The sequence below is a fragment of the Lolium perenne genome, chromosome 4 (genome assembly GCF_019359855.2).
Source record: "Lolium perenne isolate Kyuss_39 chromosome 4, Kyuss_2.0, whole genome shotgun sequence".
Classification (NCBI taxonomy): domain Eukaryota; kingdom Viridiplantae; phylum Streptophyta; class Magnoliopsida; order Poales; family Poaceae; genus Lolium; species Lolium perenne.
The window spans coordinates 345838862-345857660 of NC_067247.2; the positions used below are offsets into that span (position 1 = coordinate 345838862).

The window sequence follows — 18799 nt, forward strand, 5'->3', positions numbered from 1 at the left end:
GGTTAAGCATGCATATGTTAGAGAAGAACATTGGGCCGCTAACTAAAGCCATGATCCATGGTGGAAGTTTCAGTTTTGGACATATATCCTCAATCTCAAATGAGAAAATTATTAATTGTTGTTACATGCTTATGCATAAAAGAGGAGTCCATTATCTGTTGTCTATGTTGTCCCGGTATGGATGTCTAAGTTGAAGAATAATCAATAGCGAGAAATCCAATGCGAGCTTTCTCCTTAGACCTTTGTACAGGCGGCATAGAGGTACCCCTTTGTGACACTTGGCTAAAACAGTGCATTGTGATGATCCAGTAGTCCAAGCTAATTAGGACAAGGTGCGGGCACTATTAGTACACTATGCATGAGGCTTGCAACTTATAAGATATAATTTACATGATACATATGCTTTATTACTACCGTTGACAAAATTGTTTCATGTTTTCAAAATCAAAGCTCTAGCACAAATATAGCAATCGATGCTTTTCCTCTATGGAGGACCATTCTTTTACTTTCAATGTTGAGTCAGTTCACCTATTTCTCTCCACCTCAAGAAGCAAACACTTGTGTGAACTGTGCATTGATTCCTACATATTTGCTTATTGCACTTATTATATTACTCTATGTTGACAATATCCATGAGATATACATGTTACAAGTTGAAAGCAACCGCTGAAACTTAATCTTCTTTTGTGTTGCTTCAATGCTTTTACTTTGAATTATTGCTTTATGAGTTAACTCTTATGCAAGACTTATTGATGCTTGTCTTGAAGTGCTATTCATGAAAAGTCTTTGCTTTATGATTCACTTGTTTACTCATGTCATATACATTGTTTTGATCGCTGCATTCACTACATATGCTTTACAAATAGTATGATCAAGATTATGATGGCATGTCACTCCAGAAATTATCTGTGTTATCGTTTTACTGCTCGGGACGAGCAGAACTAAGCTTGGGGATGCTGATACGTCTCCGACGTATCGATAATTTCTTATGTTCCATGCCACATTATTGATGTTATCTACATGTTTTATGCACACTTTATGTCATATTCGTGCATTTTCTGGAACTAACCTATTAACAAGATGCCGAAGTGCCGATTCTTTGTTTCTGCTGTTTTTGGTTTCAGAAATCCTAGTAAGGAAATATTCTCGGAATTGGACGAAATCAAAGCCCAGGGGCCTATTTTTCCACGAAGCTTCCAGAAGTCCGAAGATGAAACGAAGAGGGGCCACGGGGTGGCCAAACCCTAGGGCGGCGCGGCCCCACCCCTGGCCGCGCCGGCCTATGGTCTGGGCCCCCCGTGCCGCCTCTTGACCTACCCTTCCGCCTACTTAAAGCCTCCGTGACGAAACCCCGGTGCCGAGAGCCACGATACGGAAAACCTTCCAGAGACGCCGCCAACGCCGATCCCATCTCGGGGGATCCAGGAGATCGCCTCCGGCACCCTGCCAGAGAGGGGAATCATCTCCCGGAGGACTCTACGCCGCCATGGTCGCCTCCGGAGTGATGTGTGAGTAGTCTACCCCTGGACTATGGGTCCATAGCAGTAGCTAGATGGTTGTCTTCTCCCCATTGTGCTATCATTGTCGGATCTTGTGAGCTGCCTAACATGATCAAGATCATCTATCTGTAATTCTATATGTTGCGTTTGTTGGGATCCGATGAATAGAGAATACTTGTTATGTTGATTATCAAAGTTATATCTACGTGTTGTTTATGATCTTGCATGCTTTCCGTTACTAGTAGATGCTCTGGCCAAGTAGATGCTTGTAACTCCAAGAGGGAGTACTTATGCTCGATAGTGGGTTCATGCCTGCATTGACACCTGGGACGATGTGAGAAAGTTCTAAGGTTGTGTTGTGCTGTTGCCACTAGGGATAAAACATTGATGCTATGTCTAAGGATGTAGTTGTTGATTACATTACGCACCATACTTAATGCAATTGTCTGTTGCTTTGCAACTTAATACTGGAGGGGGTTCGGATGATAACCTGAAGGTGGACTTTTTAGGCATAGATGCAGTTGGATGGCGGTCTATGTACTTTGTCGTAATGCCCAATTAAATCTCACTATACTCATCATGATATGTATGTGCATGGTCATGCTCTCTTTATTTGTCAATTGCCCAACTGTAATTTGTTCACCCAACATGCTGTTTGTCTTATGGGAGAGACACCTCTAGTGAACTGTGGACCCCGGTCCAATTCTCTTTACTGAAATACAATCTACTGCAATACTTGTTCTACTGTTTTCTGCAAACAATCATCTTCCACACAATACGGTTAATCCTTTGTTACAGCAAGCCGGTGAGATTGACAACCTCACTGTTTCGTTGGGGCAAAGTACTTTGGTTGTGTTGTGCAGGTTCCACGTTGGCGCCGGAATCCCTGGTGTTGCGCCGCACTACATCCCGCCGCCATCAACCTTCAACGTGCTTCTTGGCTCCTCCTGGTTCGATAAACCTTGGTTTCTTTCTGAGGGAAAACTTGCTGCTGTGCGCATCATACCTTCCTCTTGGGGTTCCCAACGAACGTGTGAGTTACACGCCATCACCTGTCCTGTTTAACTTGAAACAATGCTTGTCAAATTCTACCCCGGTATGCCGGGGTCTTATGATGTAATATAAAACTTATCCTTGCTTTTGGATGTGGTGCAACATTTTATGCCGGTATGCTATACCGGTATGCTATTAAGTTATGTTTGTCTTAGCACTTTGCTCGTGGTTTGTCTTTTTTATCCTGTACTGTGAAGATTCCGAAATCGTTTTGGCATCCAATCCGATGCACACTTGGTTCTTTTGCTTTGGCTCTGCCTACCCTCTGGGTTTTTTGGCGTATGAGTCACAAAGTTCTTTTGCCAAGCACACACTTTCTTGAACTTAGAAATAACTCGAAATTTTTCACAAAAAACCGGCATAACCGGGGTTAGTTAATCTTTCCGGATTGTTTGTTCCCATCTCCTCTTTTCGTCGTTCGCGTGCTTAGTTCCTACCGGTTGATCTTGCTTGCCATGAAGCCGGGTTTCGGACAGCAGCAGAGTCGAAGACTCCGGTAGGTTTAGCACGCTACTAAACCGGAATGAAAAAATGTTCTGCAACCAACCAGTAAACTGAAAAAATAAACATATTACATGCAATTTCGGTAGAGGCGGTCCCCGAGATTCATTCGAGGTGCCGGCATCTTTTATTCATAGCATATAAGGTACAAAAAAGAACTCCTTACAATACAACTTCATGCATAAAAGGGGCGCAAAAGAGCTATGTTCCATGGGCGCTTGGTCTCCTCTCCTGACCTGTCCGCCTTTCCTTTCTTTGCTTCCTGTGCATCAACCAAGTAGTAGGCATCATTGTGTAGAGCCTTGCTCACAATGAAAGGTCCCTCCCATTGGGGTGATAACTTATGCCGGCCTTCAGTGCGCTGCACTAGGCGAAGCACCAGATCTCCTTCCCGGAATACTCTCGGGTTAACCTTCCGGTTGTGATAGCGTCTCAGGTTTTGTTGGTAAATGGCTGTTCTTGCCAAGGCTAGCTCTCTTGCTTCTTCTAGCAAGTCCACATCATTTTCTCTTGCCTCTTTTACCTCTTCTTCGGTTTATTGTTGAACCCTTGGTGAGTCATGTATGATATCGGTTGGAATCACGGCTTCAGCCCCGTAAACCATGAAGAATGGAGTGTATCCGGTAGACCGGTTTGGAGTTGTTCTTATGCTCCACAGCACTGATGGTAGCTCATCGAGCCAACATCCCGGTGTCTTTTCAAGAGGTTCAATGAGTCTGGGTTTGATACCGGAAAGTACCAAAGCATTCGTTCTTTCCACTTGGCCATTGCCTTGTGGGTGCGCGACTGAGCACAAATCCAACCGGATATTGTTATCCTCACAAAATCTTTTGAACTCACCTTGAGCAAAGTTTGTGCCATTGTCAGTGATGATGCTATGCGGGTATCCATACCGCAAGATAACATCTTTTAAGAATTTTACCGCTGTATGCCCATCACACTTTGCGATAGGTTTTACTTCAAGCCATTTGGTGAACTTGTCCACCATTACGAGGATGTGGGTGAAGCTGCTTCTTGCGGTTTTGAATGGGCCAACCATGTCAAGGCACCAAACAGCAAACGGCCAAGTTAGCGGTATAGTTTTTAAACCGGATGCTGGGGTATGATTTTGCTTGGCGTACCTCTGGCACCCATTGCATTTTCGTACCAGATCCTCAGCATTTTCCAACGCAGTAGGCCAATAGAACCCATGCCGGAATACCTTTGCCACCAATGCCCTTGATGAAGCGTGGTGCCCACATTCTTCTTGGTGAATTTCCACAAGCATTTCTTTTCCTTCTTCCGGTTCCACGCATCTTTGAAGGACACCGGTAACACTTCTCTTGTATACCTCCCCATTGATGATGGTGTAAGCTTTGGATCTTCTTTGGATTCTTCTTGATTCATTTTCGTCAACCGGCAAGGTGCCGTTGATCAGGAATTCCTTAATAGGTTTAACCCAAGATGGTGCTTCTCGAACCACAAATACCGGCACGTCTATCTCCATGTTATCCACCAGCATTGTTTCTTCCGGTATGGACGCAGCAGTCCCCGAGCTTGCCGGAACAGTTCCCGAGTTTACCGGAACAGTCCCCGGGTTTCCTTCGTCGATATCCATTGGTACAACATGTGATTCCGGTACGAAAGTTGATTCCGATTCCGGGCTCGGTTTGATCGATGGTACCCTTAAGTGTGCCAAGGCTATACCGGGAGGGATTTCTTGCCTGGATGAGCCCAGCTTGGACAAAGCATCCGCGGCTTCATTTTCTGCTCGTGGCACATGGTGAAACTCACAGTCTTCAAAGAAGCCGGAAATCTTTTGCACGTGAAACCGGTATGAGGCCATGTTGGCATCTTTTGCGTCCCAATCTCCGGAACATTGCTGCACCACAAGATCTGAATCACCGTAGCAAATGATCCGGTGCGCACCGATTTCTTTTGCGACCTTGAGCCCATGGATCAGAGCCTCATACTCAGCCACATTGTTTGATGCTCTAAAGTGCACCTGTAGTACATACCGGAGATGGTCTCCCTTGGGTGAGGTAAGTACCACACCGGCACCTAGACCCTCTTTGAGTTTGGATCCGTCAAAGTGCATCTTCCAGTATTCTATCTTTTGTTCCGGTGGCTTGTATTGCATTTCCGCCCAATCAACAAGGAAAACAGCCAAAGCTTGCGATTTTATGGCATCTCTTCTTTCGTATTCCGGTACGTATGGGGATATCTGAATCGCCCATTTGGCAATTCTGCCACTTGCATCTTTGTTACACATGACATCTGAGATGGGTGCCTTACTCACCACTTTCATGGGATGCTCTTCGAAGTAGTGTTTGAGCTTTGTGGCTGCCATGAACACGCCATAAGTCATTTTTTGGAAGTGAGGGTAGTTTTGTTTTGAGAGGGAGAGCACCTCGCTCAGGTAGTATACCGGTCGCTGCACGGCTTTACCTTCCTCTTCTCTTTCGACTACAACCACCACGCTCACAACCCGGTTTGTTGCTACTATGTACAACAACATGGGCTCCCTTTCCAAAGGTGAAGCTAGTATAGGCACGGTGGCAAGCATTGTTTTTAGCTCTTTAAACGCCGCGTCTGCCTGAGGGGTCCAGATGAAAGTATCTGATTTTTTCATCAAAGCATAGAGGGGCAGAGCTTTTTCTCCCAACCTGCTTATAAACCGGCTTAGCGACGCCAAGCTTCCGGTAAACTTTTGCACATCTTTTAGATTGTGCGGTATGGTCATTCTTTCAATTGCCCGGATTTTTACCGGATTCACCTCTATTCCCCGGCTTGATACGAGGAAGCCAAGCAACTTGCCGGCAGGGACACCAAAGGTGCATTTTGCCGGATTGAGTTTCATCCGAAACCTTCTTAGGTTATCAAACGTTTGCCTCAAATCATCGATCAAGGTTTCCTTGACTTTAGTTTTTATCACAACATCGTCTACATAGACCTGCACATTTTTTCCAATTTGATCATACAAGCATTTTTGCATACAGCGCTGGTACGTTGCACCAGCGTTGCGCAAACCGAAAGGCATAGTGACATAGCAATAAGCCCCGTGCGGGGTGATAAACGCAGTCTTTATTTGATCTTCCTTTTTCAAGGGGATTTGGTGGAAACCGGAATAAGCATCTAGGAAAGACAACAGTTCACAACCGGCAGTGGAATCAATCACTTGATCGATCCGGGGTAGCGGGAAAGGATCTTTTGGGCAAGCCTTGTTCAGGTTGGTGTAGTCGATGCACATGCGCCATACCTTTGGAGCTTTTGCTTCAACGTTCTCTTCTTTCTTCTTCTCGACCATCACCGGATTAGCTAGCCACTCAGTGTGTAGTACTTCCACGATGAAACCGGCAACCAGCAACTTTGTTACTTCCTCTCCAATGATCTTTCTCCTGTCTTCAGCAAACCGGCGCAGCGGCTGCCTTACCGGCTTAGCATCTTTCCGACGTTTAAAGAGTGCTCAGCCAGCTCCCTCGGAACACCTACCAAGTCATCCGTAGACCAGGCAAAGATATTCCGATTCTCATGGAGGAAGCTGACGAGCGCGCTTTCCTATGCCTCACTGAGGCCATCACCGATACGAACGGTACACTCAGGGTGAGCCGGGTCCAGCACGATGTCTTTTGTTTCATTGGTTGGCTTGAATGCCGGTGTGCCTAAGTTCCCACTCATTGCCGCTAAACTCAACTGTGAGGACTGAGCCAGCGCAACCGCAGTTTGCATTCTTTTCTTTTCCTCTGCGATCACCAGCGATTCAGCCAGGTTTGATCCGGCGGAAGCGGTTTCCAGTGAGATCTTATAGTTTCCCACCACGACCAAGGGTCCACGAGGTGCCGGCATCTTCATCTTGAGATAGGCCGTATGAGTTGACGCCATAAAGGCTGCCAGTGCCGGTCTCCCCAGCAGTGCATGGTAAGGGCTTTCCAGGTCCACCACCTCGAACAGAACATTTTCCACTCGGCAGTTATCACGTCCACCAAAGGATACATCCACCCGGACTTTTCCCATGGGCGAGCAAGATAGGCCCGGAACAATTCCGTGGAAAGTCGTGTGCGTTGGTTGTAACATGTTCTCAGTTATCCCAAGCATGCGCATAGTATGCCGGTACATGATGTTTATGCTGCTCCCATTGTCTATCAGCACCTTGCTGAATTTGACTCGAGCTGTTGGCCCATGCATGATAGGGTCCACAACCAGAGCGTAACCACCCGGATTAGGCATTATTTTCGGGTGATCCTTGAACGACCAGCTGACCTCTTGATCAGACCACAGCATGTACTTTGGAACTGCCGGCATCACCGCGTTCACTTCCATGGAACGGCGACGCAGGCTTTGTTTATCTGTTGGCCCAGTGATGAACACAACACAGCACAAATCTGGATCGTGGTAAATGTTCCGGCCTAAGGTGCCGGTGGAGGTGGTTGGCCCTCGCCGTCTCCCACCTGATGAACTTGTTGTGGTGGAGGCCGGTTTTGCTGAGGCTGTACCGGTATGGCATTTGGTCTGGTAAGCGGGGGTGGTGGTGGTAACCTCCCGGCATCTTTTGCTGTGCCTTGGCCCATCAACCTTTTGGTCCAAGTACAATCTTTTGTCAAGTGGTTTGCCAGCCTTCCGGGGTTGGGTGTGTGCCACCGGCATGGTTGATCCATAGCAGATTCCATGGTGTACCTTTCCTCATTGTTTTGCCACGGCTTTTTTTCAACCCACTATTTCTTTGGACCCGCCCATGGCTGCGATCCAGTTTTCTGCCTTTGGCTTCCGCTGGGGCCGGAATTATCCTGCACCGCGGCTACTTGCTGTGGACCATACCTTCGATCCGGAAACTCTTCCCTTCGTTTGTTTTGCCTATTATCCCGGTATGGCTCTTGGCGTTGCTGAGGCTGGTTTGTTTGTTTCGGCTCAGCTTGTACTGCCGGTTGCATTGGGCCTCCCAATGCGTAGCTATCCGCCACACGTATCATTTCTGCCAAAGTTGTCAGCATGTTTCTCTGTAGCTTTTGCCACAAAGGTGAACCTCTTCTGCACCCGTTGCAAAACCAAGCAATGGCTTGTGCCTCGATCACCCCTTCACAGGAGTTTCTTGTGGAGTTCCACCGGGTTAGGTAATCTCGATCTGTTTCATTGGAACGCTGCACGCATAAAGCGAGCTGCTGCGTCCTGTTTGGCCTCTGGTAAGTTCTACTGAAGTTGCTTACAAAGGCCTCCTCAAAGTCCAGCCAGCCATTTATACTTCCTGTCGGCAAATTGTTTAGCCAGATGCGCGCTGGCCCTACCAGGAAAGATGGTACGATTCTTATGGCCCAGCACCGGTTTCCTCCACCAGTGACAGTTCCTCCGCCACCAGCAACATATACCGCGGTCACGAAATCCGCGAGCCAGTCTTCCGGCTTGGTGGTGCCATCGTAAGTTTTAGTGTCACGGGGCAACGTGAAGTTGCGAACCGGTGGCTCTTTTCTCATGATCCTTGGGCCAAAACACTTGGGGCCTGGAGGACCTTCTGCCTCCACTATCTCTGACAAGTACACCCTATCCAGCCTGTGCCTCGCATCCCGGTCTGGTAGGCATCTTTCGCCTAACCGGTCTCCCAATGGATTCCGGTAAGCTGGAATTCTCTCAGCTCCTGAGTCAACCTTTTCATATCTTTCCGGTACCGCGGCTCTTGCCTGCCGGTACCTTTGCGGAGGCATTTCCTCTTCCACGTACGCTGCTCTTGCAGCGCGAAATTTTTTCCCACTTTGCTCTTTTCCGGCATAATCTCTTGCGGCGTAACCGTTTCCGGCATAGCCACCTGCTGCCCCTTGGTTTTTTCTACCGGCCTCGTATCGCCCGGCTTGTTGTTTTCCGGCAAGTACCGGATCGTACACAGTCATTTGCTGTGCATTCATTTTTTCCTTTCTCTTGTCCGGATGGGGGGACGATGCCTGCCCTTGGGACTTGCTACCGGCATTCTTTGTTGAACGCGCGGATTTTGAAGCCACAGCCTTGTTCAGCTTAGCCAGCTGCTCAGCGTTTTGCTGCTCGATGGTTTCAAGCAGCTCTCGGACGCGCTCTTGCTGCTTTGCCAGAGCGTCCCCGGAAAGCGATTCACACAGCTCTACCGCAGCCTTAGCAGCTTTTATGGTTTTATCTGGGCTACTATACTTAGGTTTCTCTATGATGCTCACAGATGCAGAGACACTCTTTCCGGTAAGAACTTCCTTACGCAAATCCTGATCTAGATTGCGAGCTCTAAGCCGGTTCTCCGGTTGCCTAGCCGGATGAGCGCTAACAGAAGCAAAGCCATGGGCAGCGTTATACTCACGTAGGGTTAGGTTCAGCTCGCGCTGCGCCCGGATGATGTCGTTGCCGTTCTTGAGCAGCCTCTGGCGCTCTGCCTCCAGCTCCGCCTGAGCCGCTGCCGGGTCGATGTTCTGCGCGATGGGCGTGGCGAGGACGTTCATCGCCGCTTGGAGAGGAGTTTCCGGTAGGGCGGAGGCACCCGCAACCACCTGGTCACGCTCGGTCGGCGGCTTGGCCGGGCGCGTGGACTTCGTCGGTCCGGCGCCTTCCGCCGCAGCTCCTTTGCCGGCGTCGCCTGCGCCAACGACCAGCACTTCGACGCTGCCGGCGGCGCGGCCGCTGGGAAGTGCAGATCTTGGTGGATCCGGAGCCACCAGCACCGGCGAGAGGTACTGGCGCTCGGGGACGGTGCCGTAGTAGACGCGTTAGCCTCCGAGCTCGACGGTGTGCCTCTTCTTGGGGAACTTACCGCCGCTGGCGAAGTAGCCTGTGTTGTCGTTGATGAGGTCCATGTCGAGGACGCGGTCGACGAGCGCGGTGACGACACGCTCGCCGTCGATGGTGAGGAGGCCCGCCCGAATATGAACTCCAGCAAGCGCAGCTGTTGGCCCCACGGTGGGCGCCAACTGTCGTCGTGGTGAACGAGCAGATGCCATGGGATGGCTTAAGTTGGGGCCGAATGTGCGCTAGAGGATTCGGGGGAGGGTTTTGGATTAGATTGGATGAACTTCCGGATGCTTTCCTCAAGAACACAACCAAAGATAGCGACGCAAAAAGAAAAACACAAGGAAGAACTCTGCTCTAGATCCTTCTCTTTATTGATCTTAACAGGATACAGGTTTCTCGTACATCACATCGTCGTGCCCGTAATGAGGCTACCCCCTCTCCTTATATAGGGGAGAGGTGGCTTACAGAGCAAGGAACCCTAATGGCATCTTTGACTAGACAAACTACTTTTACAAAGCTACTTTAATCATAAATGGCGGCGCCGGTGTCTTTAATCAGGGAGGCTGACGTCCTCCGGCTGCTTTCGGCGTCATCCTCCTCTTTATCGTCAGGGCTTTGTTTAAAGCTACTTTGCTTAGCTCATCCTTGTCCTCTAGCTCTGAAGAGAATCTTTGACCAGCCTTGCCGACATGCTCTTCTCACCGGTAGCCCGGTGTCTTCTTTACCCGGTTCCGGTATACCCCTCTGGGGGATACCGGCTTAGCCTTACTTAGCCAAATACTGAACTTTGTCTTTCGGTATAAACATTAAACCGGTACCTTGATGGCTCAAACCATCCGGTTTGGCATGCCTTTGACATACCGGGGGTTATCCCCCAACAGTTCGCGCGTTCCAAAATTCTTTCGACAAGTAGCTTCATCTAATTGTCGCGTATGACTTTCGTATTCAAAGTTTTCAGTTTCGACATTCGTATACGAGTAGATCTACGTCTTTCAAGTATATTGTATGTTGCTGTAGATTTACTCGTTTACAAATATCGAAATCGAAAACTTTGAACATGAAAGTACTGTGAAATGGTGAGGTGAAGCTACTCCCCAAAGAAATTTTGAAATTATCGACCGTGTGCGAAAAATGAACTAAGATCGTCCACAAATGGCTCAAAATAAAACATGAAACCGATTTTGAAACTCTCGACGAACCGATGAAACGTTGAACCGACGACATGAATGAAATCGCAACGTCGAGGTGCATCTTTTTAATGTAGACCTTGTCACGAATCAATAAATGGTTAGGTAAATTAGAGGTGAATATGATTGAATTAGTTTAGTTAACCACAATCCTCCTCAACCTATGAGCAATCAAATGAAGTGCTTCTGATTTATCCACTTGAGCCCAAGTGTTGGCATCCAAACAAAATACCAAAATTTGCACAAGGCTTGTTCCCACTTATACGGTAGCAGTTAGACTTTTGCATGCGATGGACTGAAACGAAATTTTCTTGCGAGCAATCAATCTTACCTAAAATGTCGAGAGAAATCAATCCATTGTGAATATGAGCGCCAAACGTCTACGTACACACAGGTTTTGCCACAGGCAGCAGCAGATAAATCTAATTATCATACACACGCGCAACTCAACAGCAAAACTCTTGAGCTTTTCAGTCCGTCTGTGGCGCGGAGGACGGCAGCTCGTGTCCTTTGATGAAGGACATGAAGAGCGCGCGCCCTCGCTCCGGCTGGTCGATCGGGACCGTGTGCCCCGACCCGCGCACCGTCGCGAACACCAGCCCCTTGTACTCGATCACGTACCCGGCCACGTCCTTGCCCGACGCCGTCGACCACGGCCGCCAGTCCTTCGCCACCCCCAACTTGAGCTTCTCCACCGAGCGCTTCGACGCCGTCACGGGAACCATGGCGTCGAGGTCCCCGCTGTATAGCCAGATGCGGGTGCCGGTGCTGATCAGGGCCTTGATGTGTGGCAGCATCGACGGCGGTGAGTCCCCAAAGCGTCGAAGGTTGTAGGTCGTGGTTCTGAAAATCAAGACACACCATTTCAAGTCCGTCAGTACTAACTAATCATCCGTCCTGTCCTGTCCGCCACTGCCACACATGTATGCAGCTAGTAGATGATACCTGCATCCGACCCACGGATACTTGAGCGCTGTGTTTGCATGAAGCGCCTTCTGCACCATGGGATTGTTGAAGTATGCCTCCGAAAAGTATTCCGCGCACGGATTAGCTAGATCCTGTTTCACATCACAGCAATGATGGCCGTTAATTAACCAGTATCAAGAAAGATCACACTCGGCAGCGCCAGCGGCAGTAGCAAATCTCAGTAGCGTACCGTGCACCTGGAACCTGTAGCACTGACTTTCTTGTCGTGGCAAGTCGCCGCGTATATGTTGTAGGCGCTGATGTCGCCGGTGTTGAGCCAGGCCGTGTCCCTGGCGGCTTGGCACACCGCCGACGCGTCGTCGGCGCTCTTGCAGTGCTGGCGGATGGTCTCGTGCGCCGAGTCGGATATCAAGGTGCGCTGCCACAGGTACTCGTACAGCTCCGCCTGCTCCTCCAAGTACTCCAGGATGGCGTTCCCGATCTGCCCGATCAAGACGTAGGTTGGTACGTGTCAGCTGTCTACAATCATCTGTCCGACTCCGACTGCAAGCTCAAGGAAGCTCTATGATCGATCGATCGGTACTCACGGCGATTCCTTTGAGATTGATGATTTTGGCATTGGGGTTCTTGTTGTTGATCTGGATGACGACGGCGAGCTCGGGGATGTAGTGGCCAGCGTAGCTCTCGCCGACGATGAAGAACTCGCGGCCCTTGTACTCCGGGAAGCGGTCGAACCACCTGAGCAGGAAGGCGTACGAGTCGGTGGCCGTCATGTTGTCCCCCATCGTCTTGTACACCTCCTCGTTCACGGCGTAGGAGAACCCCACGCCCACGGGGCTGTCCAGGAACAGCATGTTGGCCACTGCACCACACCACACGCCGTCGTTACCAAAATTCATCATCCATTCCATATTTCCATGCAATGTCGCAAGTTCTAGCTAGCGTGTGGACGACTCACCGGTGCTCCAGGCGTGTCTGTTCCGGCAGAGGGTCTTGCCGTCCGTGTCGATGAGGAAGGGGCCAATCTCCCTGAACGCTCCAATCCCGAAGGAAGAGCAGCCAGGACCTGCCATGTTAACCCATCCTTCAGCATAACTCTTAAGGATTTACATTGTTTTGCAAGCTACTCCTAGATTCTTCTCTCGACATGTCACAGATATACTGTATTTCGGTAGATTCTTCTCACGACGTACCTCCATTGAGCCACAGAACAAGTGGTTTCCGAGCAGGATCAGCGGAAGCCTCGACGAAGTAGTAGAAGAGCGACTTCCCCGTAACCTGATCGACATTTATGTACCCGGAGTACTGATGCAATAGAGTGTTCGGTGGCTGTCCCGGCAACGCGATGATCCTGTCCGCCTCCCTGGACCCGTCGAGGCCGGCGGCGGCGGCGACAGGCCTCCGCGAGACCGCCGAGAAGACGGCGACAGCGACGGACAGGCACAGCGCTGCTCTCAAGGCCATTTTCCCGGCCGGCGCAAGGAGAAATGGCGAATGCTCTGTCGGAGATGGCCGCGCGTTTATAGGCAAGGATCGGCCTATTTTTCGGCTGATTGATTTTCTGGTTCGTCGGTTGGGTGCCCGCGTTCTTGAGTTGTCGCTCTCCATCACGGGGGCTGCTCGGCTGCCTGCCGCCTGTTGATCTGCCCATTTTTGGGATGTGCTCTGCGCCTATAATTAGATGTTTCCTTTTCTTTTCCATTCATTGGATGCTTTCCTTTATCAGCAGTGGACTGCTTGCACCACTCGTCCAGGCTATTTCTTTAAATAATACATTTTTTATTTAGTTCTAGGAATAATACATATTTTTTATAAATTGCAAAAATAATACGGCCTCGGTCTCGTCAAAGCTGGACAGGCCAAAACGGATCAGTTGGTTGACCACCAGCTTATTCATGTCACCGGATTTATTGGCTTGGACGAAACCGATAGGACCTGATCAGCTTGGGTGAAGTCAGCTAGAACTTTGGCTTGGGTGAAGCCAGCCAATCATGGTCAGCATGGGCAAGGCCGAGGCAGCATGATCACAACACTAGTTACATGATTAGGAGGACATGTCGTCTCAGACTAGGACGATTAGTCGTTTCCTTACTAAAGCCTCTCCGGCAATTTCTCGTTGTGTTCTTCTATAAAACTAAGCATCAATTTGTTTTGATGTACCAATGTTCTCTCTCTCTCTTCTTCCTCCCGCCAACCCTTTTCCACCATAAGTGTGCCTTGCTCATACCAAGGCTTTAGGCCGATAAAGATGAAGGATGCAAACTTGCATCTGGGGTTGAAAGCGGAGAGGTGTTGGTGCGCTGATCTTGGGGAGGTGAAGGGTGCGGAGGAATTTTCAGATAAATTGGGCATGAAGTTTTTCATGCGATAGACATCGTACGTGAGGCCTCCGCTATGTTCTTAGCATGATGAATAGACATGTTCTTGTTTTTTTTATTAAAGTTCTTATTTGTGTTATACAATCTCCTCCACTTCTCTACATGTGGTACCATTGGATTCATATGTAGCAACCTGAGTGGACGTTGCGTGCGATATCACCGTGCATGGAAGAACTTCTTCGCGAAGGAGCATGCAGAGGAGGCTCCTATACGAGAGAAAGCAGCGAGAGAGAGAGAGGGAGATGCAAGAATTAAGGGAGGAGCAACGACAAAATCATGAGGTGGACCAGAGAAGAATGGATGGAGAGGATGCACGTAATAAGGTGCAGGAGAAACAGTTGCGCAAGAAGCTCTATGAGGCGGTGAGGCTGAGAAAGAGAGAAAGGGATGCTCAGACGAAGCCAGCGAAAGAAGTGATGACAAGACTCGAAAATGGTCACGCTAGACTCAGGACCACTAGATTTTTATTATATTAGCGATGTATCTTAATTTGCATTGTATTAGTGTATCTAAATTGCAGTTGTAGTGTTGCAGTGTATCTTAATTTTAGTTGTAGTCGTAATAAAGATTGTTGTTTTGCTGCCAACACTATGCACACAACTTTTTGCCACCGAATCTTCGCGCCTAAAATCTTCCCTCCAAAATTTTCCTGCCACAATCTTTCCAACAAAATCTTCCCATTCTTCCTCTTCCCACCGAAATCTTCCCGTTGTTTATCAACACCTCGTCCTATAAAACCCCCCACATCGTTTCTTATATCCTAGTTTATTCTCTCGAACATGACATCTAAACAGAGCCCATGGAGTAGGATCCGTCCGCAGTGAGCTTCCACAAAATGGATTTGAAAGTGTCTTGTCACTTGTTCTTCAAGGGTGCTTCTCAATGAAATTCCGGGTTGACCTATCCAACACGGTCGGGGTCTTAGGTAAGGGCATCCCATTTCCCCACTCCTTTTTATCATTGCCATCGACCCGCTTCAACACATCCTTGACACACTCCTCTTAATGGAAAGGGTGCTCAATTTCGGACGTCTCTTTGTGCGGATGATGCTGCCATTTTTATGGAACCTAAGAAGAAGGACATTTCCATGCTTGCCCACATCCTCAACAATTTCTGAGAGGTCGCCGGTCTAAAAAGAACTTCCAAAAGATCTTCGCTGCGCCCATACGTTACCAAGATATTGATCTCACCAACATCTTGTATGATCTTCCGGCAACTTCTACAACCTCCCCAATGAGATACCTTGCACTACGGGAAAAAAGGTCGTTGCCGTGCGTCTCGCCTTTGCTGTGCGGCTCTGCCGTAGTGTTGGCCTCTCACTTGCAATTAAAAGGTTGAAGAGAATTCATTTCCAACACCTTGAGGACAAGGCCGCCGAAAAGCTCATTCCATAGAAAGGAAGATATTTCAACATCGCACATTGGTCAAGTCCATTCTCACGTTCCAAGCCATTTATCATCTTATCGCGCTTGATGTGTCGGTGGAGGTCTTGCAAGCTATCCAAAAAGTTGATTCTTTCCTTCCTTTGGTCAGGCACCGAAAAAGCTACCAGAGGTCAATGCAAGGTCAATTGGGCTCCCGTTTGTCATCCGACCTCTCTTGGTGGCACTATTGGACCTCCATGCCCCCCCACAGCAAAATTGCATATTTTCTACTACCCCTTAGGCTGCTGCAGCCCATCAGCAATAAGGCCCATTATGTTCCTCGCTTTTCTGAACAAAAAAATAGTGAGACACGACAAATTTGGTTCTTCTCTTAATGTCCAACATATCTCTTATCCTCTCTCCCCAATCTTCATCCCCATCCCCTGGACTGGGCGGCGGCACAACGGGGTGGCTGGTGGGTGCCCACGGAACCATTGGTGTCGTCCGTGCTCAGAAGATACAAAGGAAGCTGCAAAAAATACTACATGAGGTGGCGATAGATGGATTTGCTTCGATGGAAGGGGCTTCGTATTTTTTTTTGTAGGTTTGGGGTTGCGATGACTGCAAGTACATATCAATTGTAGCTAGTTTTGAAATAAGAGTATCGAACCATGAGGAGCTACTAGTAAAGGTCTTAATGTCCCTTGCTACTACATATTAAAGATTACTTGTAAATTGATTTCTAATCTCAAATTTTTTTAGGGGATGGTTGTAATAGGATGCAATATACTAAATAAAGCATGAAAAACATTATAGGAAAATGGTTGAAACTTAATAAGAAAAAGTTTTCTTAGGGATTATTGGATCCACTTCTAGCATTATGTTTCATGTTAATCAAGATGAAGTATGCTTTTAATCATATTATGTGTTGGGAGAGCTACATAACAAGATGCATCGAGAAAGCCATCGGTTATCACATCTCTAAATAACCGCTTCAGCTAGTCTTCTGCAAACCACATATTGACTATTGCTATTAATTAAGGGTTTTACCATGTGGTTATCGATATGAGCTTGGTGAGTCGCGGGACTAATCCCCCTCATCCATGTGTTAAAGAGTCGATACCGTAATGTTATTTCTCGCCGTTCACTTTACCAGACTTCAAATGGTAGTTCCCTCTCGAGACCATAAGGTAAATATTATACGGTGCACAACACATAATATCAAGAGAGAGAACTAACAAATATTAATACTTAAAATCATAAATTATCTTAGATTCATCTCATATTCATGCTAGGATTTCTGCATCTTCCCAAGAACTAAAGGAACTACCCATACATGGAAGCAATCAAGAACATTATCATAATCTTGTAAAGGAGATAAAGGAATGGAATGAATTCAAACAAAAATCCATAATATCAATCAAGAATACAAAATATGGTTGGAGGTGAATGGTATTGGTGATGCAGCGATTGATGATGATGAAGGGGATGGCGCCTTGTCCTCCGAAGATCCACGTAGCAGCCCGGATGTTGTCTTCTCCAAGGTTCCATCTCTAGATTAGATCAGATCAGGGGCGGTGTTTCTCTGTATTGCGGAGTTGTGTGTCTCAGATCCCTGTGCCGTCTGCGCGAGATGAAAGTATTTAACGAGGCGGTGCTCCTGGAACTCCGTATGGGCAGACGGTACGGGCGGCTCTCCCCGTACCACTGTCCGCTAAACTTACTAGAAGTTGTTCTCGCATCCCCTCTTCGCCCAGGTGCATAATTAAGTGCTTAAATGATTTTATCACGTCAAAATACCATAAAATGATAGTTTTTATTGATATTTCATCATTGCCTTGTTATTTTAAAATCCTGTGTAGACAAGCATAAAAGGGCGCGGTAGCGTGGTGAAATACAAAAATCCTATTACTATTCAATGATAACTTAATGAAACAACGGTGAAAAAATGCTAAAAATGCACTCATCAGGTTGCTTATCAAGCATGTCACTGGATTAAGGGGCTTCATCCTTTGCTGGCTTGGTGCGTGTAGCTGCTGTTGTTCGTCTTTCTTTCCTGTTTGCTCCATTCACCTCCTCTAAACCTTGGATTCCATGGTTGTAGCCTGATGGTAAGTGGTTGAGAGCCAGGCTGCTGACGGATTCGCTCCTAAAAGTAATTTTGTGTTCTAAATTTTCTTTTCTTGTCTTCTTGGTTCTAAAATCTGCATATAAATTGGGGAAAGTTCAGTATAGGTCGGGTAATTGTTGTTTATAGAATGTTTTCTAATATATGGAGCGAGGAGCGGAGAAGGCGATGGTTACGGAGAAAACAATTCATTTTTGAAAAGTCTGAATGTGAATCTCTGAACCAGAACCAATACTGATACAAATATTGAAGAACATCTATTAAGACTCCTCTCTATATTGTTTCTTTTGTTTTGAAGGTTGTTATGCATACATTGATCAAAGAAATATAATTTGTGGACTAGATCAATCTAATCATACTCCTCCGTTGTCTCACTTTTGTCTAGATACGGATGTATTTTAGTTAGAGGTATATTCGTATCTAGATAAAACTGATACACCTATTTTTAGATGGAGGGGTACATGTTTTCTAGAAGATGCTAAAAATTCTAGCTTTGTTGCTTTTTCTCGATAAAGAAAAAGAAAGTAGTTTTCTTGCTGTGCATGATTTGGTTTTCCAAAAAACATTTACATGTCAATCCCCCCCCCCCCCCCCCCACCCACACACACACACACACACACACCAAGATTCTTAACATGCGTGGACTTCTAATGTTCATTCCATTCGTGAGCGACATAAATTTATTGCTTTCGATCGAGTATTTGTAATTGTCATCTTTTCGGTTGTTTAGATGCTTCTTGGGACTAACATTGAATTGAACAACAAAAGAATGGTTGAGTTCTTGAGAAGGACGGTCGGTTTGCGCATTTTCTTGTGAGCAAAACTGGACCATTAACACTTTTTCCCTGCCGCCGAGACTGTATGAACTGCGAAGCAAACAAGACGCGGCATCGCGAGCAACGCCAGCAGAAGCGGCCAAACAAACCGGCCGTGACAAAAACCAAAAACCTCACATCGACTCAAGCGACGGCCAGCTGCAAATCTCTGCAGCTCTACATATGCAGCCGTCTGAGAAAACCGCCGGGCAATTCGGCTGTGTGCATAGAACAAA

General features: G+C 47.5%; 1 protein-coding gene across 1 annotated transcript; it reads right to left on the reverse strand.

Annotated features, from left to right (window-relative positions):
• Window positions 1–11288: 11288 nt before the first annotated feature.
• Window positions 11289–13437, reverse strand: LOC127297068 (serine carboxypeptidase 1). Its single transcript, XM_051327322.2, has 6 exons — window positions 13072–13437; window positions 12837–12944; window positions 12466–12740; window positions 12108–12359; window positions 11897–12009; window positions 11289–11794 (listed from the first exon to the last, which is right to left on the reverse strand). The coding sequence occupies exons 1-6, from the start codon at window positions 13340–13342 to the stop codon at window positions 11422–11424; spliced, it is 1392 nt and encodes a 463-aa protein (XP_051183282.1). The 5' UTR covers window positions 13343–13437; the 3' UTR covers window positions 11289–11421.
• Window positions 13438–18799: the final 5362 nt, after the last annotated feature.